Below are 24,186 nucleotides of genomic sequence, written 5' to 3'. Positions count from 1 at the left end.
CATGGTAATTCCATGGAAGTGCTTACTTGACATGCTTAGTGTTAATTTTAGCCACAAAGCACAGCACACTCATGTTACCAATGTCAGAACTTCTACAGACTTCAGGTAGGAGCAAGCCCAATCCCTCATGTTGTATAAGCTTCTTCAAATGAACAATGCCAAGAATTCAGAAGATGGTGGGGATGTTAATTTCTAGTGAATTCACTGCAAGTCACGTGCCTAAGTAGTTCTCATCCTGTAGGTCCAAGTTTCCGTTCTCTCACAGGTGGCATTAAGTACAGTGTCACACGTGTCTGACAGTTTGCAGCTAGTGGCCTATCCAGTGTAGATGGTCAGTCCCCTTAACTAGACTCTGAAATAAGGCAACCACTGCAGATTTTATACTTTATTTCAAATGCAAGCTGCTTTATTTTTGCAGATAAGTTTGCTGGTTGCTGCAGAAACTGTCTTAAAAAAACAACCACTGGAGAGTTAGTAAATGCTGCAAAACAAATGTTAGCCTTTGTTCCTCTCTAACAGAGAGGTCCAGTATAAGACTAGTTTACTAGCACCTCTGGACCTATAGAGAAATGACAAGTTTGGTCTCATTTGTTGAATGTAGCTAGCAACCTCTTGAGACAGGCTGTCTCCTTTATTGTTAGTGAGGTAATAAACACATGTTCCCATTTATTTCAGTAACAAAGTAATAAATAAATCTTTCCCAATTTCCACTCTATCAGTGTTTAAGGTGTCATTTGGGGGTCTTAATGGCAAAACATAACTGCATTTTGTTGTTTCTAGAGTAACCTGCTTCAGTTTCTCAGCCAAGTAATCATAATTTGTAGCCTCTTCCATCTGAATGATACCACTTAATTGACAACATGATATAAATATAGGAGTGCTCCATTTCTGCATTCAAGAAACCAGAAGTAAACCGGTTCGTAGTACCTGTGAGATATTGGGCTGGAAGGTGCTGTATAAGGTCCTTGTCTCCACATGTTCGGGTACCAAACCCTGGGTTCTGAGGATATGAAGAGCTAGCCGCTCTTCACCTGGACCAAGATGCTGATGCAAAATTTTGTTAGCTTCTGAAATAAAAGAAATGGAAAAAGAATAAGGGCTCATGAAACAGAATTTGAATTTGAACTTTTTAAAAAAACTTAAAACCAGATATTTAAAATTGAGCAGAAAACTGTGCCCAACATTTTAAAAAATCAAATTATTTTTCTAATTTTCCGTAAATAACTGAAAAGTTTTATTATTTGTATCAATATGAAGTTAAGACAGAAATATAAGTGAACAAGCTCACCAGCTTCCTCCAAAGTGTAGTCTCGTCCCCCATAGTTAATCTTTCTGCCATTCTCTGAGAGGACAGGAGGAGTGTAGCCTTTAAACCTGGCTACATTTTGCAATAACTGGGTTGGTTTTAGTTGATCACGCCACGTATTCACACCTGAACTTTTAGGAAAGCAACAGAAACACATCCTAAAATTATTCACCATTCAGGGTATGTATTTATTAAACTAATCCAGAAAGGGCAGCTGTAACTGTAACTGCCTAGATTGGGGCCACTTGAGTTTGATAGAGTGACATAATTTTGTAACAGCTCAATTACCTTCCAAGACAGAGTGCTTTTTTCTTTACATATCAAAATAATTTATGCTAACAGGTGCTTTCATATTTATTTCCATGAATAGGTCAGAAAATTCTGTTAAGTGTATGTTATCTGGACAGAAATAACACACATTACCATATAAATAGAATATTAAAATGTTTGACATGATGGTTTTCAGTCAAGGCTCTTCTGGAGACTTTGCAGCTTAACTTGGAATTCAGATGATGAAGTGAGCACAACAAATACCCATGAGAAGCCATAGCGTTGTTTTTTAACCATATAATTAAGATGAAGGAAGCCCAGATTTTTTACAGAGACTGGATACTAGATCTTACAGATAAAAATTTTCAATAGACAAAATGACTTACATGCAGTACTGCTGTGGGATGCCACAGTGAGATCCATAACGAGAAAGGAATCTGTTCTCAAGATCAATTATGGTTTCACCCACTTTTTCATCACGAGTCAATGTGTCATAGTCATAGACAGAAATTTTCAGATCCTTTTCTTGAGGCAAGAAGCAGCTGAGTTCATACATTCTAAACAAAAAATGTCCAGTTAATGCTATTTGCTCTTTTCTAATTCTCTGAATTAGAAATTCTTTTGCTAATTCTCTGAATTTACTTTCAAGATATGCAGCCTCATGGTTTCTACAGCTGCTGAATCCATTACCCTTGAGGTAAAGTACTCCATGGTTAATTATTCTCTGCATGTTTTTGTTTGTTTGCTTTATTTCTAATCGAACTTTTTAACTTTGACTTCCAGAATAATTCTGGAAAACCTTGGAATTTTGAAAGTATTTTGTACCTGTAATCAGGTCTCTTTGCTGCCTATTTCTTTGCATAATCTGAAATACTGAAATCCTGTAGCACGTCATTGTGAAGTGTGCTTTCCAAACTCTAATAATCCTTCTAGTCCTCCTCTCCTAACTTTCTAATTTATCAAAATCCTCCTCTAGCTCTGGACACCAAACCAGACCCAGAATTTTCATTAGTGATTATAAAGACGATGCAACCTCTCCATTCCTAATTTGCATTTTTCTATTCACGTATTTCAAAGATATCATTAGCCTTTGAAGGAAAGGGCCAGTGTACTGGGAATATGTGTTAAGCCGATTACTCATCGAGACATCCAAGTAGTTTTTGGAGTTAAAACCTTCTCTGTATTCTATACACATACACATCTTAAAAAATAGGAAAACATTCTAAAATACAATAAAATGGAAATACAAAAAAATTTCTTACCTGCCAAAAATTGGGTTGAGAGTATTAGGGATATAATTATCTCTGTCTTCAATTACTTTTTTACTTAGGGATATTTTTATATAAGGATCACACTATTTAAAATAAGAAAAAAATATTAAGAAATAGTTATCAAGACTAGCTTTATTTAAAATATACTACACCAGAGTTAGCTTACAGACATTCCAAAAGCAAAAAGTCTCACCAGCCCATTATTATCCTGGGGTTGAAGCTGCAAAGCTCGAACAATATAAATTCGCACAATACACTCCTGAGGCCCACTGTCTGGTAGCTCACGGAACTGGCGAGGAGGAGGTGGAATAGCGGGATCGTCAGGTAACGCATAGATTTTAAAGGATCCCTAAAAATAATATAAAGACTCAGTCAAGATAAATGTGGAAAGGTGATTCTGCTAGGTTTGTCTTTTCTTATTTATCCCACACATACACGCTCTGTTCTATATAGGAAGAGCAAAATTATAGCCTGAGCCACACTCACTTAGAAGTCTTGTGTTTTACTTTAGTAAAAGACTTACTACAAAGGCAAGGTTATATCCTTAGCTGATTTAAATCAATACGGTTCTTTTGATTACAACACAATTACTCAGTTTGCTCCAGTTGAGAATATGTAACACATACTTTGTATTTGTTTCCCTCTCCAAAAACATCATTTAAAGTTTGGGGTTTGGGGCTTTTTTTGTTTTGTTTTTTACATACAATGTTAACATTAATTTAATCTTTAAAAGTCATAGACAGAATCTATTCCAAACTCATTCTAAAAACATGCTTCGGTCAGAACATCTGAAGGTGAAAATTTAGCCCTGTTCAAGAGGTTATCTGGGAAGGTTTTCTTCCACGGGTACCAGGGAAGATTAGCAGGAATGAGATTTCTTTTCAATTAACACGTATGACATTTAGTGTGAGCAATCTGTAGCTGTACCTTCCTTGAAAAAGAAGGGCCTGTACCTAAGCAGTTACGAGCATCTATTGCCCATATAACGCATGCCATCCATGTTTAAACTGAAATGCTTGCATGTAGACTTACCCACATAACTGCTGTCGTGGTTTACATACAGGAGACTGTATCTAGCATTTGGTTATTGCCTGTTATCTGAACTTTACCTTGAATTCCCCAACCACTGACGGATCATCACTGTCCTCGGATTTGCCTCTGTATAGCTTAAATGTATCACAGAAATCTGTTAAGCTATTAAATTCAGGTACTTTTTCCAATTCACAGTCGTACACCTTAAAAAAAATAAAAGAAAAAGGAAAATGAAAAAAGCGCAGTTTAGAAATTATCATACATATCAGCTCCACCGTTGTGGCACTGCAAACTGTATTGTGCGTTTGATGGAATATCTTAAGGAACCAAAGCATTTGGAACTATTTTTATTTTTACATCGAAGTGGAAGCAAATGCAACGTTTGGAGAATAAGCCATCAAGCTTCATTTAGGCCTTGTTAAAAACAGAGTAAATAGCATTCCACAAGCTTATCTTTACTTTCTTCGTCAGGTGTATTAGATGAGAAGTGAAAGTGGTCTGGCTTCAACTTTTAATCAACAGACGGTAAAAGTACTGAGCCTCTGTGTTCATACTTAATGTATAAGTTTATTTAGGATCTGCCTGGCACCCAAAGAAATCAAGAGTAAAATTCCATTTGACTGAAGGTTAGATTAAACTCTGAATACATCTCTTAATGAGTGTAGTTCGGTAGAAAAGCAGCAAAGATATCTTTTCTTAAAACCTTCATGTCACCACGTGAATTAGTAATGGTCCTTTACATGAAATCATGTACAGTTAAATTTTGAAGAGCATTTAAAAAAAACAAAGGGCCCAGCTCTGACCAGGTTTTGGGCCTATAAACATTGAGATACGTTAATTTACTTTATCCTGAGCTATACCTTTAAAGTGTCATATCCTTTTTTAATATACTGTCCACATTTTTCATATTCTCCTACTGAAGCATAAAATTTGCTCCACCAATCAACAATTTCTTCCTCCTGAAAGAAAAGCAAATAAAAAATTCTTTTATTGGGAGATAAAGCCTCTTTCATATCAGGCTGTACAGGAGAAACAATGAACAGTTAAGTATACTAAAAGATAGTATACTCTAAAACTTAGTTAAGTAATATTAAAGGTTCATCTGAAAGAGAATTAGAATGTAAATATTAAGGTTAAAAAGATGCAATTTCTCTTAGCCAGGTTTAAGTATCTAGTCTATAATCCAGCTGCGTTGACAGTCAACAGCCAGCGATCTCCAAGCAAGCAATTAATTACTGGTATCTAGATACCTATCTCAAAGGACTGGTTTCAGGAGGTGGGTGTATTTTTCTCCTGCACCTCCTGGCAGTGCAGCACAGCCTGTCCACCTACTTCTACAGCACTCAAGGCAGAGGAAGTGAACATGCACCTGGCTGGTGCAGTCATTGTTTCAGCTGTTCAGGAAAAACGCCATCATTCCTGGTATTCACTACGGGAATTGCATGAGTGTAAAAACTACAGTGGACACCTTGAAATCTTTCTCCTGAGGCATAAATGTGCTAGTTTGCTTTCAGCATTCCCTTTTAACTCAAAACTGTTGCTATATAACACTGGGACAGACCCGTAACTGCTCTAACCATACATCATTCCATTAAAACCAGTGGAGATTGTATTGTGACAGAATCTTGCAGCTGGAGATCTACCTTAATGATACCAAATGCAGTTGGAAAAGAAGGAGCAGTGAGTCTTGCCCTCTTAAAAAATACTGCTTCAGTGAGGCCCATGAAGCCCTAGATGCTAGTAATCTATACATTCCACTAAGACTATTTCTGTGAAGTTTTTTATATTTTTATTTATTTGAGCCTGATAATCACTTTGTTCAACAGAATGCTATTTTCTGTATTTATCCATAGGGATTGCATAATATAATTATTTGCCCCGAAAACGTACTTCAGTTGGTAATGAATAGTATTCATTCACCGTGTAAATTTGAAAAAATCTTTAATACTGTTTGGATTTAAAGAGAGTCTTAAAGTATTATACAAATCATTAAATAAGAGGTTTTGGGGTTATTTTTTAATATCTAGAGGTTATTATTGCAGTCTTGCATATTTTTCCTAAATTTACCATTTTACAAGTTAATGGTGGGTTTTACGTCAAACATTTTCAGAGATTACACTTAAAACACTAATTTAGGAGGCAGTATGATACACCAATTTTCAGCTGGAGATCTCATTTACAAGAAAGCAATGTGTCGATTTTTAAAAGTAGTATACATTACCTTTTCTGTAAGCTGCTCATGAGGATCAATTCATAAAAAAAGAACAAAATAAAAACAAGAGTAAGGATATGATTTGTAGAATTTTATACAGTTAAATAGGCTTTAAAGGTTAAGGTTTTGTATATAGTATGGATGTAAAGTAAGTTCTTAACGTCAATAACTTATAAATACTTTTGAAGCATATTCAGACACCATGTGTTTAACTTATTTTTTTGCAGCTGTCAGTATGTCCTAGGTATTAAACTGGAGCATATATATGTAAATTTAAGAAAGCAAGTTTTCAGGACCGGAAGATATTATCACCTTGTGCTTTGTTCTTCACATAACAAAGCAAAACTGAGAGAAGTTTGGTTTTCTTATTGTATCGCTGCAGTGTTACACTCTGGATTCTATTTATTGATTTCCACAGTAGCATGATTTCCTGCTTTCAACTGTGGTTGCCAAGAGCACTGGATCTGATTTATTGCAGATGAAAAAATTTTTAAGAGCATTTACAAAACTGAATCTACTCCAGAGATTCTTTTCCAAACAAATTTCACATACATAAAATGCAAATTATTTTTTTGCACATTTTGAATATTTGCTTCTTTATAAAACAATTCGCTAATGTTCAACAGCCTTTTCCTTTTTCCTTGTTTTTCAATTGTTTACAGGCTGTGGATTTTCAGGAGTCTGAAAAAATACGAAGAATTATAAATTACAGTAACAACCAGTATATTTGTCTATAGATTTATCCGTGTAAGTGTAATAACAATCTGCACAATCCAAAACGCTTCACCTGTTAAATCACAGATACCGTAATTATGACCAGATAGTCCATTAAGAGCAAGCATCATGCATCCCATTTGGAAGCAATGATTAGCAAGTGTGATTTGTGATACCTTGTGTTTTAAGTTAAAGGCATAATCCGTAATTTTTTGTGCAAAGCAGAAGAAATATGCGAAACCTTTTATGAGTACAAGCCAAATGCATCAATAGGTTAGGACATCACTCTGGTATATCATACTAATTTACTCCCATTTCTATTCTCTAAGTCATTATCTTGCTGGGATGTTTGGGTCTACTGTACTTTAGTAGCCTTGTCTAACTTCAAATCAGAAATGCAGCAGAATTTTTTCAGATTTGCATGGGACTGTGAGATTTTCTGTAGGAAATTGGAGTGATTTATTCTCAGAACCCATATCATTAGTGATTTGCAAACCTTACAGGCAGAATTCATGAGGTAATTTTGAACACTTTGCCATATTTAAATTTGACTTTGTTTAAACACAGTGTTTAAACATAACGTTTGTAATGCTGACAACATGAAGGGTATCTTGCATAACTATGCAATAATAATTTAAACTCTCAATTTGGAGCCTTTTCACAAAACATATTGTTTAGAACTCTGAATCTTTCATCAAAGCATACTGTTTAGAATTTAAATAGGGAGGGGGTGTTTGGTTTTTTTTGTTTATTTGTTTTCCCCTTGATATACCTTCAAATGTCTCTTCAAACAGTGCACTTTGTAGCTTTAGGAAGAAGAGGTTAAGAAAAAAAAAAAATCAAAACCTTAAGACCTTCTTTAAAAATTCCCAAAGCAAATGATGAGTCTTCAATATTTGGAAACATTATTGTTACAAAAACTGGTAAGCAGGATGTATGTGCTCACAGAATGCCAAAACACAGAATAAAATGCCATATAAAAAGAAATAAATTTGAGATTTTGGAGTGAAATATTCACATGGTAAAGATCATGTAATGGTTACTGCCCATTTTTTAATATGCCCAGTGACTTCACTGTAGATAGTTACACATGAAGTCTTCAAGACACTAACGCTGAACTATTAGCTTTTTGAACGTCTTGAAATTGTATAAAAAAAATGAAGAGCTATAGTGGATCCCTAGAAAAGTTAGAATTTTATTTACTGTAAATTTATTTTAATCTCCAGAAAGTAAAGTTTTAAACAAAGTTTAAATATTAATAGTGTGGTTAAATAATTCCTGTTGATTTTTGCGCTTTTAGTACATGGAGTCCAAATAAGCTGACACGCAACAATTTTTTTAAATATTTCATACGTATTGTACACACCTAGTAAGATTTTCAGAAGGAGGATACCATAATATTTGTTAGTAATCATACTAGACTTATGAGCGTCATCTCCTCCAAAATCTCTCTAAGGAATAATTGCCAAGAGAAGTACAGCCTCATGACCACAGCACATTAACATTCTTCCCCCATCCGAGCCCCATCTGGTACATACATACATGCACTGTTGTTGGAGAAGCCATTTTGCTGAGTGCTGTTGACATACTGCTTAAACACTGGAAATTGGAACGTAATTGATGAAATTTTGGCATTTTGTGTCCTCAGGGTGTTGTCTGCATAGCACTTACACTTTCCACAGTTGTACTTATTTCACTTTAAATTGTTCTGATTATTATTTCCTCTCTCATATTGATGCTATCACTGTACCTAGCATTATAATATATTTGTTTTGGGTGATGTCAAGCTAAAAGAAATTGTGTTTCACCTTATATAGCATTTAAAAATTTCCCTCTTGTAGTTGAAATCAAATACACCAATTCAATCCATTATGCCAGTTGGTTCAAAGTGCTGTGTTCTTTATTTTTTCCATCTCTTTTCTTAAAATTTTTAAAGGAAATAAAAATTCTCTGTATCAGCTATAAAACGTTTATATTAGAACAGAAGGCCTAATTCAGGTAAAAGTTAGATACTGTTCTAACTGAAATATAAAGGACAATTTACATGTATGATAAAAGTAAATAGAAGAACATGGTCTATGAGAGTCTGAATATCATTACATTAAGGTACAGAAGAAGAAATGAAAGAAGAACTATGCAGTCAATAACGTACTCAAACAGCAATGAGAGTTTGAAAGTTTAAATTCAGTAGTATTTACTTTGGGACCTCCCTAACAAAATAAAAAAATCTGCATTTTTGAAAAATCAAAGTTGTGGATTAGAAGCCTGCAAAATGACTATATTAAACAGCATAACTGTTGTGCCTCCCTTAAAATAACGGTCCACCAGAAATTTATGAAAAAAATTTCTAGATAAGGGGAACATTTTACAGTCCTAAAATAAATGAAAATTTTTCCTTGAAAATGTACTGTCTGGAATTTGTCTTCACTCATGTTTCGACTCAAGGTTAAAATTCTGCAAGATGAATGATTTTTCACCTGGAAAGTAAAATTGTCCTAAGGTGATCCTGAAAGAATCGAGCAGTAGAGAGATTCACAAGGCACAACAGAAAAGGAAAGAAAAAAGGTGTCTGTGCAGCAAAAATTGTTTTGGCGGCATCAGTTTTGGATGACTTCACGGTAAGAGAGGCAAAGCTATGACTGATAAAATGAATGGCTGAAGGTCTGTGTTACCATGGCTTTGATTCTGTACCCTTTGATTCTGTACAAAGCACACGCCTACTTCTAGCTCCTTTATTTAGAACTGCACAGTCTGTGCAAGATCAGGCTGCTGTAACTATCACCAGTGGACAACTGGGTAATGCTCTGTCATATACTTTCAGCAGCTATTGAACAAACGAGTTCGTTCTTAAGCTACTGGGTGAACTTTACCATGCACAAAAAGCTATAGTTTGATGTTTACTGTATGAAAACAGAGGTTAAAATTATTAACATATTTCCTTTGCCTTCCTGTCACAAAGTAACTTTGTTCCATCTGGCTTTCCAGAAGGTTGCATATGTGTCTGACAATTTTGCTGTCTAGATAGTTTCTCAGAAATCACAGATCTGAAGAAGAAAGTCCAGCATCAAATTTCAAAGATTACCTGAGCTGCTAGCAGTGGCTGTGCGTCTTCCATTTCAATTACTGTATCCTGGCGAGGTGCAGCAGAGAGTAGACTAACTGTAAGCCAAAGATTTTATTAAGGCAATATGGCATAGGAAAAATATCTTACTAAACATTTCCATCAGATTTGAAACTCAAACAGTTACAGAAGACGTAAAATAATTAATTGGCTGAATATTTGATCCTCTAAAGAAAGCAATTAGTTGCCATTTTTTGCTAAAAATACACGATATATTTTTGTGCAGGATATGCAGACATTTCGCAGATATTTAGAATTTAAAAAAGAGTAAAACTTGGAAAAAATATAGAGGAAAATCTCAGCATCGTGTTCAGAGAATTCTTGCTGGAATACTGGATCATTACTTTGGTACTTGGTGCAGGGGTGATCTGCAGGTAGTTCAATTCCAAGTTGATACTGAAGAGGAACTTCAGGGAACTAGTACACTCAGTCTGAGAGTGCACTTGCCTTTGCACTGTGCCCTCCCATATTCCACAGAATATTGCTCTTCTTAATACTCTGAGTTAGATTTTTTTTTTTTCTTTCAGATAACTACAAATAAGTAACAACATGAGACTGCTGTTCATCAGTACACTATGTGAAGAGTAAACACCGAAGACAGGTTACTCTAGCATCGTGTAAGAAAGTAGAACGGTCTACCTTTCAGTTGTGGTGCAATGTCTTCTTTAGTAGTGTAGGGGTCACAGCGAAAGCTTTCCAATAAATCAATAGTACACTGTCCCACGATGGGCTTCCGTCCAAATGGTCTGTGGTCTATTACTTTAATAACAAGAGATGGACTGTATAACTCCTCTTTTGGCAAAAGCTAAAAATGAGAGGTTAGAGTTTGTTTATAATCCAGAAGGAAAATGAAGAATAAAGATTTCTCCCCTAAATTAGAGCTGTTACTTCATTTATTTAACTACTACTACGTTAAACTACTACTACATAGAACTGCTATGTTCTATAGCTGTATGGTGAATGAAAATTTCTAACCTTATATTATGATTCAACAGAAGTCAGTAAGAATAATTTTAATTGCCTCAAATCTTGAATTTTCTTGACTCTTGCACAGTTCCTATCCTAGCAGTAGGAAAGTAGCCACACATCAGCAGGTAAATTGATGCCTTTTCAAATAAATATATATATACTGCACTGGATTGTGCATATAAAATTCTATAATTTATCAACAACTCTACAGACATGCTTACATGATCTTAGAATTTTCAGGCTCGACAAATTTCTTAAGTCAAAAAAGGATGTGCAAGTATTTTTGGTTCATTCTTGCATAACAAATCCTTGACCTCTAAAAGCATGGGATAACTGATGTTGGTATAGGTAGCTGGTATATAGTTTTTTGCAACGTACAACTTTCATGAAGAGAACAGAAGATGGAAAATTTGGTGTCTTTTTGAGGTTTTTGATCACCACGGATTCCACCATTTCACCCCCACATTCCACAATGAGACTTGGAGACATAACAGGTGCCAGTTGGTAGTTTTTCATGTTTCGCAACCCCCAAGCCAGAATCTGTAAAATAAAATCCAATATAAGCAAAAGTGGGAGAGATATCAATATGCTTAATATGATACTCAAAAAGTAGGAATGAACAAATGAAGTCTTTTCAATAATAAAATGTGACCAGCAAAATATTTCAAGGTGGTGGTTCTAGGAAATTTAATGGAAAAAATGAAACTCAAAAATACTTAAAATAATCCCCCGTATTTCTCACTATGACACACACAGTAGCAAATACACAGACTTACTATCTAGAGGATGAGATGACTGTACTTGTATTCAGTTTGTCTAAGAATAAACTTTACCTCAACAGCAGTGAGTTGAACTACTGGTCTGATTCCTTGAGGAACCATGTAAAGCTTTGGTGCTCTTTGTGATGGAAGAATTGGAAGGTTGGTGCCACCCTGTTAAGACACAAACATGAGTATTAGTTTCTCTCATCTTCCTTAAATAAGTATTAAGGCAATTATTCACATTATGCCTCACCATGAAACATATGTAATATATCACATTTTATTATATATACACACAAAAATATGGATGTATAAGAAATATACACCTTGTCCCTCAAAATAAGTTCTGCAGCAAAAAGAATGTCTCCACTAGCTTTGCCATTATTTGTTACAGGATACCAGAGCAGTTTTGGTGTGTTGTCCTCTTCTGGGATCAATTTGACCATGGGGGAACAAACACTTCTTCCAAGGAATTCATCTTTACCCTGCAGCCAAAAATGGCAATCATAGCCATTAATGTTATTGCCAATTAATAGAAAATTTATTTCTATTAATTTTATTTATTTAAAATAAAAAGGGTAAAAAGCATTCACCTACCACTTGGTCACTGTCAAAAAGTTCAATAACAACATTTGGTGGGTTTTGGGCTACAGTCTGTGGGTCCCCATAGATCTCAATTTCATTAAATATGAGAGTTTGGTCCCATGTAGGATTTAGAGTTGAATGAATTATCTCAGTTGTTTTGCTTTGATGGAGGAAAGAAACATGAGCATACGGATCTGAAATATCACACAAAGATTAAAAGCATATAGTTACAGATAAACAAAACCCCATCAAACCATTAGGCACACAAGCACAATTGTTATCAAATCTAGTATGTTATATTTCTTCTGTCATTACCAGTTCTATAAGCCATTCTATATAAAACAAAAGCCCCACACATACACATAATTTACATTTAATAGAGCAAATTCCATTTGATTACTAAATAGCTGCCTTTATACAAGTCTTGGTTAATAGAGTAATACATGAAAATGGTAAAACAACTTGCAAATCAGAAAGAGAACCTGAAAACTAAACCAAAACACTGGCTATATTAATCTCCTCTTAAATGTTGTCTGTAGAATCTTTTTTTTTATTGTCTCCATTGATATACAATTGTACAACCTCATAAATAATACAAAAAAAATCATTCTAGTTCTGACTAGTTGCCAAACAACAAATTCTCCCAGGCTATATTGCTCAGATCAAGTTTTGGTTTCAAACATGCTTATTTGTAGCAATTTCTTCTTGTGAAACAGCTGAATGACTAAAGTGGTCTAGGCCCAGTGTTTGGCAGGTCTTCAAATCATCAAGAGCTCTGTAGAAGGTATCTGATGATGGTCATTAACATTTCCGGTACGAATTGCAATTACTAAGGACTAGAGGCTATCTTAAAGGTGATCTTTAGGTCAGTTTCAACAGCTTCTGGCTAGGTACCTGATCAGAGTTCTACAAAATTTGACTAAATCTTCAAACTAGGTTTAGAGGAAAATAAAATGTAGATATGCTAGTCTATATATGACGGCATCTGAGGTATCTATCTTGAATTCTACATATGCAAATTAGAGGCACTTATTTTTGTTTCTTTGTATTGCTTTTAAGTGCTGCATATTGAAATAAGATCAAATGTACACAGGCAGCTGTACACCCACCCCCCCCCCCCCCATTTCAGGAAACAGCACTAAAATATCTATAGCTCTTTATCTTCTGTAACAAATTAACAAATGCATTACACTTACTCAATTATTAATTAAAACAGGGAGAAAAAGAAGGATGCAAATGGAGACTGATGGAGAAAGAAAATTCTAAGCTGCCCATTTCATCTTTATCTTTGGCTGAACTTATTTAAAGAAAGTGTAAAGTCATACTCTTACAGTATGTACTACAGTACATCTAATTTCAATTTGTCCTCTGACTTCCCAGTGGAATTTTAATTCTAATTAGCAGAAATTAAATACTTGATAACTGAGTATTGAATTAGCCTGACTACAAAGATGCCTAATGGATATGACACTGTTGGAATACTTAAGACCTGGAAATAACGGGCAGCGGGTACACTTGTATAAACAAACAAAATGCATGCTTATTATTAATGCACAGCATAGTTTTCTACAAGTGCATCTCAGTAATCAATTAACATAAAATACTGAACACTGAGAGGCAGCTGATAATGTAACAGCCATCCAGCTTCCGTCATCCTTGCTTTTGTGCAAACTTCCTGCAGGACAGCTTAGGAGCTGTATGAAGGCGCTGGTTAGAAGGAGAAGCTGAGGCGTCGGGAAGGGATCGGTCGTGAGAAATTCAGACGTTATTTGAACTCCCATTCCCTCACTGAGAATTTGTTGGCAGAAGCAGGTGCTGCACATTCAGAGCAGCTCTTTTTTGGCAGCTTCTGGGGCAGTACTAACTAAATCTGGATCATATGTAATGAAGCTGAGACTTCCTTTATGGCGAAGTTTCAGTAGCTGGGACCTATGCACAGAATTTAAGGATTTAAGATATTCTATAGCTAAATCAAGTTGCTACCTCATTGCAGAAGTGGGTTTTCTGCACCCAGGATTAGCAGAATTTTTCCATACCTGAAAAACTGTCTTTGTCTAAAGCCATGAGATTTCTTGCCTGGTAGACATAACAGCGAAGGTGGTAAGTATATACTCCTGTATCAAATAAATAAAAAAAGTTCAACTGCATTATACAGGCTTCTTTTCTGTAATGAAATTATTTTTGGTTTATAAAAATGCCTTACACATTTTAACTCAAGCACAAGCACTGCAACAACATTTCTGCTTTTCTAGTGACGAGTGTGCTAATACCAACGAGCTAGCACCTGAGAACATTTGTTCCAACACAACTTAATGCAGAAAGGAAAGATACCCACTAATATTATTTGGGATTTTTTCACCATATGATCATCTAAAAGGCCTTCTCTTCAAAAATTCCTGTTTGAAACAGTGTGATAATCTGCTCCTCCGAAGTGAATCAAGAAGTGGGATTCCTGTGCTTAATTTAAGTATTCACTACAGCACTTGCAGGGACCTGGGAGTTGCACATTTTTAGCTGTTAGCTCTAGAAAATTACTCCAATTGCAACTCTGTCTCTTTGGCTAAAAGATTAAAAAGAAAATAAAAAAATCACTGCAGGCAAGGTGGAATAGCTTAAAAGGAAGATGTGAGGGAGGCCCAAACCCAAGACAGCGTGTGGCTAAGTTATTACAGCTTTTCTTTAGAAGATGTCAGCTCTAACCCTTTCAGCCCTTGGAAAAATCTGAGCCACGCATAGCCTCAATGAGCTGAAACCTCTGAACTCTGTCCACTTTCCTCCTATTGTGGTCATTATTTAAAAGAAACAGCAATAATCTTCCTCAGCTTCTGAAAGACAGGAGTTAAGACTTAGGCACCCATTCCCAGCAGATCAAGTTCTGTGGAGTCCGAATAAAGACAAGTGTTCCAGTCAGAGACCCTCAAAAAGGAATCTTAGGCGTGAATAGGATTGGCCTCTATTCCTATTAACTAGCACTGGTGGCTCCCATCTCCATGTCCCTGCTTTTGTGACTCCCATTACAGTGATTCCAAGGCATTTAAAGCCAATCCAGGCTGGCAAAGTAACAGTTTTGTTCAATTTGCCAACTCAACTACGTGGTGTTATTGCTTCCTCTGGGTCAGGCCCTGCACTGAGCTGGTTAAGTGAGCTAAACCAGCAAAACATTCACTGTACATACATGTTCTCTGCTGGCTTAGCTCCCTGCATTGTTACGGAGGGACCCTAATCCTAAAAATGCATCATTTAAGATGGCCTAAAATTCAGGTGCTGCAACAATTAGCTTAAGTATTCCTGTTCCATACAGATTTTAAAAACATCTGCTTGACAGTGGACTGAAACATCAAAATGACTAACTGTAATTTTTCTTTTAGCACCCTAAATAGGGCCCAATCAAGGATCAGATGGTAATTATAACAGAAGGTGTATAAACCTAGATGTAAACCACAAAGAATTACAATTCTGTTTGAGATCAGAGAGAAACAGCCGTGTTTTATAAAGAAGGAATTGTTAAAGAACCTACTGTCAAAGTAGCAGGAAACAAGTGGTGTATTGGCACCAAACACCTTTGTAGCTGACTCCTTGGTTTTGTCTGAACTCTTCCCTTCTCCATCATCAACACTAGTGTCTGCTCCCTGAAGTTACATATATAAAAAAAGTTAGCGTATATTTACGAGCATAGAAGGAACCTGATAAAAGTGGACTCTGTGTGGGAATACACAGGTTTCAGTCTCTTCTCCAGGACAAGGAGAAATTTACTTTCCTGAGTAAATGTACTTTAAAAGACGTTTACTCGTGTCTGAAGGTCATTTCTTGTTGCCATTGACGCTGTGCAGAAATCAGATCTAGTCATTTCATCTTACTTTCCAGAATGTCTTATTTCTGGAGACACAACCATCTGCCTGTCAGCTCTTACTGAAGGAGAGGTTGTAGGTCTTCAGTCCCGCTCTGTTGCAGAGAACCGCTCTAAGGTTTTATCTAGCAATAGCCCAGGAACTATAGTCAAAAGAGGAACTGAAACAGGAATTTTTAACTGTATGGAACTAAATTAAGTGGAGAAAGAAAATGCTATCAATGAATCACGGGTTAACATTTGGTGGAAAAAAAGGAAAAACAAACCAAGAAAAAAAGCAAACTTTTGTTAATGCTATACAGTCAGACTGAGAATCATTATTTTAGAAAAACAAAGCCTTCTCACATTATTTGCTCCAGTTTGTATTTGGGTAAATAGAGCTTATCTATGAAACTGTGTTAACCTGAAAACTTAAGGAATAATAACATTCTGATGATCTATTTGTGACATATGACATTCTGGCTTTTCTGATATTTTGTTTTCCTTTCTTCTGTTTGGTTGTTTATACATGTGAATATTAATCAGGAGTAGCTATTTCAGTGCCTGTTATTTCTTGTGCTGATGTTAATACATCTAAATTATGTGCATGAAAAGCTTGAGCTATCTTTTCTCTTTACTTGCAAAAGGCTCATCTAGTAATTTGGCCTTTTGCTCTAAATCTCACGTAATGTAATAACAAAAAGAATGTGAAAAATAATAGGCATGTTATGCAAGAGTCTCTACTCCAACTTTAACGGTCCCTTTCAGACTCTGAACAATTTAAATAATATAAACTGTATTAGTTCCTCAGTTATATATTAATTTAACAATTCAGGGACTAAAATAGCTGTTGTGCTTAATTGTTTATTTACTGTAAATTAACAGATTGGACTTCTAAAGACTTTTTTGATAAACTATCCCTTACCAAAGCACCTTCAAGTTTAAAGATAGCTGCTGCACCATGTGTCTCCGAGGGAGCCATTTTTCGTCTCCATCGTCTTCGACGGAAAGTATCAGAACTGCGTTGTTTCCAGTGAAATTTCCAGCCAATCAAGGAAGCATATTCCCATCCTTCTTGATCTTCGTATGATGACATTCCCTGGAAGACATAAATCCTAGTTATCCACAGCGTTATATGAATGTAATGAAAAAAACTGGCACTTGGTCTGGCAGGCATAATAATCCCCTCATAAACCAAAGCTGGAAATACCAATTAGGAAAAAAAAACAAAGAAAAGGAGTATAATGAAAACATACAAGGTTGGTTGAGAGTTTTTTGTTTGGTATTAAATTTTTTCTTTATTCAGGAAATGAGTAATCTCATGCGGATTTAAAAATAAAAGAAACTCAAACAGTTACAATGTGCAAGTCTCTGACTGCATCTCTCTTCCGCTTACCCTTCCTGCTGTTACTGCTTGAGCTGGATCCCGCTTACGCTTCCGCACCAGCCTTCGTCGTCGGTGTGTGTGGTACATTTTCTCTGCAGCAACCCATGACTTTGGTTTAGTGTCTGGAGGAATAGTAATTCCATACTCCCATCCTAAAATGAGATTGATTATTGGTATATTTACAGAAACACAAGCAAGACGCAAAAAAGAAAAGCATGGGATATACAGTTGTACCTACAGAGGATGAAGCTTTAGTCACACAAGACTATTTGATATTGCAGACACTAAATGCCCAATAGCTCGGGGGCAACTGATGACATTTGATGATGATGATATTATGATATATATGACAATAAAAATCTCAACATTAAAACATATATAATACATTTTAAGTTTTTTCTCTGCATTCTTGTTTTTTCAAATGTTAGGTGTATTGTTACCACATTTTCATATTTTACCACAGCGAAAACTCATCCTTACTTTTAAGTAAGAGTGGAGTGTCCTGTGTACTCTTGCAACTCCAGAAGCTTGGCTTTTAAAGGAGCACCAAATATTTGAACTTTAAGAATTTAAAACTTTAAGAACTGGTAAACCTGTTACTGTATTTTGCTCTACATCTTATAATTCAGCCAGGTATCTAGGAGTCAGATTTTTACTTAGATTGTTATTTTATTAAAAAGTTACTGCAGACTCCTACCAGAGGTTCCAGTTAAGACAGTTATCAGGAGTCTTTAAGATAAATAAAATCTTTTTTTCTACTGAAATAGCTATTTATTTCACTTTTCTTTAAAAGCAATAACTATTTGAGAGTTTTCAGCTGTTTTAGAACAAATTAAAATTCATGATAGCTTTGCAAAATTCTGGGCTCTCCAGCATCTTCTGTGATGTTCCCTTTTGCTTTTATTATTAATTTTGTTTTTGAACCATCAAATTAACATCTGTAAATACTTTGCTATGAGAGATTGACTGCTTCTTCCTATTGCTGTAGAATCCAAATTACGGCCTTATGAGGTTGTTTATATCACAACTTTCTAAGCTGGTAACAGTTTTAATTTAGTGTAAGTAACAAGCATATAAAAGTCAACTCCAGGAAAAACAGTGGCTTTAGGCACTTAGGATTTTTTTTCTTGCATGGCGCTCTCCCCACACAAATTCAGTGCAGTTATTCTGCTCTCAACAAGCAAAGAATCTTTCACACACTTGCGTGGTGTGTGACCAACAGGTTCCTGACTTCATTTGGTCCCCAGACCTCCTGAATTCACCTCTTAGAGTTGCATGGTGACGCCTCCCCTGGCTAAAGGCTCCCAGTTAAATTACCGGAGAGATCCAAACCTGGCTTTGCCACCTATTCTTGGTGCAATTACAGAGGCTTGATGTCTCAACTGAAGCTTCTGACGTCTCTAAAACAAGCCCAATTACTGCTACTAATCCATATCTTACAAGCTTGATCCTGACCATAGGACTGCATTAACATTGGACTTGGGAAAAATGTTTTGGAAACTTACTTCAAACAAGGAAGGGTTTGATTTCCAAGCACACTGTTTATACACACAGTTTTCCCAACTGGAACCTTTCATGTTAGTAGATTGTTATTTGCATTCACCTTCATTTTTTTAATTTGTCAAAGCTTTTGGCTCGAAATTCTCATCTGCTGCTGCAGTTAAGACCAACGTACAGCTTCTCAGATTACGTACTTATCTCTCTAGTAGGCACTTACAAATGCATTTATTACCTATATGGTCCCTTTTGATACAAGAAAGACTCAATGAGAACAGTGAGTTTGATGGAACATCGATTAAAATGGAAATAGAAACAGATGCAGACAGTGAACACTTTCTCAATGTCATTTTATCTGATTCCTTAAGCACTGCTATCCAAATATTTCCTTGACATTTTTCCACAGGGCAACCACTATCATGCTCAGGACATTGCTACAGTCTTGACAAGTGTCCTCCTTCAGTATAGACTATGACGGATTGTCCTAATAATCAGCAGATAAACAGTGAGTCTTACCGTGCTCATCCACCGCTCGATTTAAATCAGATTTCCAAGCATCATCTTCCCACATCCATCCAAGAGGACACGTGAACTCACGTGGCGGTGGAGCTTTTTCTCCATTCTTTTATGTAAGGAAAACATAATAGTTCTGTGCATTAATAGATGAAATACATTTTGTAGCAAATCCTAGAAATCCTGCTCTTAAACCCTTCCTTATTCAGTGAAAAATATGTCTCTCACCACATCAGTGTAACTTTCTTCAGCTGCTTTCCATTCCCCTCCAGGATAGCGACTCTCATTTTCATATACTTCATCAGTAAACTCAGTATGACCAGCATCAGCTTCAGTCAACAAACTGCAAATCCAAAGCAAATACAAAACCAAACCAAATGTATTTTAGTGGGCTACAGAGAATATATAGAAGCAATGTACAAGAATGTGCACATGTGCTGGAATTCTGGATTGTCCATTTTTGTGAAGTTCTATGTATTAATAATAGAGTACAGTATAGCCCTCATCTGTATGAGGCATCCGTACTTATTTCCTTAGAATGTCTTCCAAAAACTGAAGCAACTCCAGTAGCAGTAAGCAATAGGAGGAACATTACTCGTAAGAACGAATGACTGGCAGGAGTGTTTTAACTGCTGTGTCATTCAGGATCTGCTTCAACACTTTCTCTTGGAAAAAGGAAAAACATCATATATTTAAGTGCAGGAAAACCCAGACTGCACACAACAGTTATATATATAGCTGTGCACTAAAATTTGGCATTGTACTTAATTTTGTTCCCCTTTATGCTGTTGACAAGGCAAGTTATTGGTTGGTTAGTATTTTTCTAACTTGCATGTAAAAGAAATAAAGAGAACATTAAATCAGACAAAATAGCCTCGATTTCCACTTATGATTAACTGTAGCTCAGAAAGCACTGAAGTATGTTCTAAAATGCCATCTGCTGGTCAAACAAAGCCATGCAGATTATCTTCCAAAAAAAGCAGATGCAAGGCCTAAGCATGCTTATGCATTTTAACAGTAGGGTTTTTTTTGCATTTTCTGAGAAAATATCTCCATATCTGTTATTGCTTTTCTTCATGTCTGATTATTCATTGAAATAAAAACTATTCATTGAATATAAAAATAAATGCATCCATTTATACCTATAAACTGATACGTTTTAAAAATGGATCAAATAATAGCACATATTTTTCCTGCTCTGTTTTTCTATAGAAGATCTAGCTATCTGAGGGTTTTGTCTGAAACCATCAACGCAGGATCTGAGAACCTGACATAGACACAAGTGATCCTCAGAGTAGCAGTAGAAAGGAAAACTAGCGTTATCCCTTTTTTAAAGATGAGGCACTGAGGCACAGAGAATATATGCAATACGTCCATCCTCACATGGGCACTTCTAAACTGTAAGCTGGTTCGTAAGAAATAGATGCATTTTTTCGCTTGTATGTTTTATTTTACTTTTTAAAAAAGGTAATGTTAGTTTTAGTGGTATTAACTAGCTTTGCCTGTTGGCTGGCCTTTGCTGTCCTGGAAAGTTCATCTTAAAATTTCTTTCTCAGCCAAGAAAACAGAGGAGCTTTTACTCTACAATCTGAGATTGGACTTCTTTATTCCCACCTGCATAAAATTAAAAAAATCTCACCTTCTTTCAGGATCAACCATCCATTCTCCTTCCCACTCCCAGCCTTTTGGGGGTAGAAAGTACTCTCTTTTCAGTTTGATTTTTCCTGTGACATCGGAAAACTTGTGGCGACCAACAAGGCCTGAGGTACCCCACTTTCCAAAAAGAAGAGCCTGATTTTCATACTGTTCGAGAAGAAAAAAAATAAAAATCAGTACTTTAGGAATAATAAAATGCTTTTAGGAGAGAAGAAAAAATATATTTATGCTACAACTGAAACATTGTACTATATATTTTCTTTCTCTGAAATTAAGTACTCCCTTCCCACACTACTCTGCAGTGTCATCATTAATTTCTTAACATTAATTTTCTTCTATGCTGCCTGGTAAACAATGATTCCACTGCTAAACTAATCTACAATTACAGTCAAACTTCCTCCAAATTAAAGCTTTGTTAAATAAAATTCCATTACATTATTCAAACAAATTTCTTCTGTTCCCTAAATGCATGATCCTCCCATTATTTTCCATCTCAGATCTCCTCCTACTTCTAATCCCTTTATTTGTAACATGTAAAACTGAATTACAGCCTTATCATGGAAGTTACCAGGGGCATGATTCTGATGTCAATACAGTTTATGTAGTATATTGTCCTTTATGCTAATGGGTTTATTCATAGTTTATGATGGTCTTGAGTTTTCTGCTCTTATTCCTGTAAAATTGTTGGGTTGCTGTATGTAAAGTAAAAAAAAAAAAAAAAAAGAGAGATATTCAATAGCCTCTTAAACTCCATACTTAAATAATGGCTTTGAACATCCATTGACTATTTTAAGTGACTTATTACAGCACGACTAAATACTTAAGCATAGGTGCAATGGTGACACAAGCCTCTGTAAAAATGTCTTGTTTCATTAGCTATCATGCTGATATTGGATTATATGCACCTTTAGGTGATGGGGCATATAAAAGACACCTGCCACTTACCCTTATCATTCAAAATCTCTATTATATGCTGTGGGACTATTTCAAGCATTTTTATTCCAAATTTGTTACCATTGAAATGTTATTATAGCCTTTTGTCAGCAAAATCTACTGGGTTTGACTAGTTTTTCCTGTAACAGTAAATTTTCTACTGCTACAAAAGAACCATTATTAAGCAAAACACTTGTATCCATGTATCATTTGTAGAAGTGAAGAAGCAATTAAAATAAAAGGGTTATTCACATGCCAAAACATAACGATCTAGATCCCAATCTTAATTACACTGATAAAAATCTAAAATACATGTCTTTGAAATCACTGGAGTTAACCAGATTTTTACCTGATTAACCAGTTCAGAATCTGGTCTGCTGAAGTTCATCTGGTAGGCACAATGGACTTGATCATTAATTGCCTTGAATGGGGTCTACTTGTTTCAGTATAATAAATACTATTCTCCCTTTCTGCCTGACATGCAAAAAAAAAGTTCAGAACAGCTCCAATTTCATTGAATTCCTAACACTCACATCCAAGTTTAAAGTAAGAAAGCACTGATGGACATACCATTTCTGCAAAAACACTGAACGTTCCCTCTGCAAAGCTATTAAACTTCTTCTCAACTGCACTGAGCCCAAGCCAAATGTTAATTCGTAACTCCACAGGCATTTTGACATCTTTCGTCTTGTCTTGTGGGTACTGGCAAACAAACAAAAAAAGTTATTCTTTGTTATATTATGCAGGTATTGCAGCTTTCAGTAAAATATACACAAGAACATAGAGATATGAGTTATATTACATGATTTATTTATCTCTTCCTATAATGCATTTCCTCAAAAGCCAGTAATAAATAGCTCAGGAAAGAAACATTAATTAAATGGTAACTGCCTAAGGCATGTAAAAACCAAACACTGTAACAGTAGTATCATCCCTATTCCGGTCTATTTTCTCCCAAGTTTCATCCAGCAATGAACTTTTAATTATGACAGTAACTTAAACCTTCAATGTTGATTTTAGCATTTCTCATCAGGACATTCTGGAAACGCAGAGGTTAGTCAGAATGGTTTGCTCCATGTAGAAACAATGCATTGTAACATGCAAGGTAAGAGGGCACGCATGAAAACACGAAGATATAGGCATGTCTGCATTGAAGCATTAATCAATATAACTACTAGTACATGGACAAACTCTGTAAATGCTATTGTTCTACAGTCAGATTGCCTTTTTTCTGGTTTATTCCAGTTAAAGGTAATATAAACTTAAATAGAGAAAGGCATTCCTATTCAAGAGTAAGACTCAATGCAGAGAGACATACTAGGGAGCTTCTGGGTGTAGACAAGCTCTATATTACTTGCAGAAAACCATCCACGGAACTTCTCTGACTTAACACTAGTTACTCCCTCTGAAAGTCTCCATTCATGTCCAACCCCAATGCACCAACCTCAGTAACGCTTTAAAAGTCCTGTCACAATTTTGAGCTTTTTCAGAAAAGCCTCAGAGTTAGGGGCCAATGCTGCTTCTAACTGATTTACAATGAACTTTATGTTATAATTTCTGTGATATTTTGAAGAAGCTATATGCAGTCCTGAGTTTTGACACCTCACGGCTCATAATTTGTTTGCAAGTTTCATGCTTATGTCAGAAGGCATCACAGTTTAGGGAGTTAAAGTTAATTATTTTTTAAGGGGGAAAAAAAAAGTACCTTTAAGAAGATTGTTTGGGTCTTTCCACAATATTTACCAGAGGATTCGGGGCTTGTTGTGGAATACAGCACTTGGTGTGCAGGAACACGAGCATAAGCCAGTCTTTTCTCCCCTCGGATCATCCATATGATTACATCAGGCATACTGTTTTGTGGCTGTGGATTTTTTTGGGGAAAAGAAAGGTAAGAATGGTAATTAATAGAATATTGAACTAATTTAATGCTTAGACAACAGAAACATAAATTAGGATTTATGTCAAAGGATTTACCACTTAGAATCAATAATTAACATGAATTTATGATAAATAGAGGAAATTTTTTTACTTTGCAAGTAACACAATATATAGTTCTGAAACAATGATTAAAAATACCATTGAGGCTGTTGGAAAACAAAAAAGTTTTATTAACAAAAAAGCCAGTTCCTCTAT

The 24,186-nt window shown here is 35.6% G+C and overlaps 1 protein-coding gene across 3 annotated transcripts in view; it reads right to left on the bottom strand.

Annotated features, from left to right (window-relative positions):
* The window catches only part of MYOF (myoferlin), a 70,987-nt gene that overhangs the window by 5,511 nt on the left and 41,290 nt on the right, over window positions 1–24,186 (bottom strand). For 2 of the 3 annotated variants that reach the window (XM_074591539.1, XM_074591540.1), the window contains 23 exons: window positions 23,759–23,914; window positions 22,624–22,755; window positions 21,104–21,267; window positions 19,693–19,807; window positions 19,468–19,573; window positions 17,464–17,606; window positions 16,993–17,166; window positions 15,759–15,870; window positions 14,278–14,355; window positions 12,254–12,435; window positions 11,983–12,141; window positions 11,729–11,827; window positions 11,274–11,435; window positions 10,566–10,731; window positions 9,888–9,964; window positions 6,101–6,112; window positions 4,740–4,838; window positions 3,957–4,082; window positions 3,041–3,196; window positions 2,839–2,930; window positions 1,963–2,133; window positions 1,289–1,437; window positions 928–1,067 (listed from right to left, as the gene is read on the bottom strand). In XM_074591539.1, the coding sequence (XP_074447640.1) occupies window positions 928–1,067; window positions 1,289–1,437; window positions 1,963–2,133; window positions 2,839–2,930; window positions 3,041–3,196; window positions 3,957–4,082; window positions 4,740–4,838; window positions 6,101–6,112; window positions 9,888–9,964; window positions 10,566–10,731; window positions 11,274–11,435; window positions 11,729–11,827; window positions 11,983–12,141; window positions 12,254–12,435; window positions 14,278–14,355; window positions 15,759–15,870; window positions 16,993–17,166; window positions 17,464–17,606; window positions 19,468–19,573; window positions 19,693–19,807; window positions 21,104–21,267; window positions 22,624–22,755; window positions 23,759–23,914 (2,970 nt within the window). Of the gene's footprint in view, window positions 1–927; window positions 1,068–1,288; window positions 1,438–1,962; window positions 2,134–2,838; window positions 2,931–3,040; window positions 3,197–3,956; window positions 4,083–4,739; window positions 4,839–6,100; window positions 6,113–9,887; window positions 9,965–10,565; window positions 10,732–11,273; window positions 11,436–11,728; window positions 11,828–11,982; window positions 12,142–12,253; window positions 12,436–14,277; window positions 14,356–15,758; window positions 15,871–16,992; window positions 17,167–17,463; window positions 17,607–19,467; window positions 19,574–19,692; window positions 19,808–21,103; window positions 21,268–22,623; window positions 22,756–23,758; window positions 23,915–24,186 lie in introns of those variants that run through there. The other variant, XM_074591541.1, reaches the window with a different exon arrangement.

The sequence above is a fragment of the Larus michahellis genome, chromosome 6 (assembly GCF_964199755.1).
Source record: "Larus michahellis chromosome 6, bLarMic1.1, whole genome shotgun sequence".
NCBI lineage: Eukaryota > Metazoa > Chordata > Aves > Charadriiformes > Laridae > Larus > Larus michahellis.
Note: the sequence above shows the minus strand (reverse complement) of the source record. Positions and strands in the feature narration are given on the sequence as shown.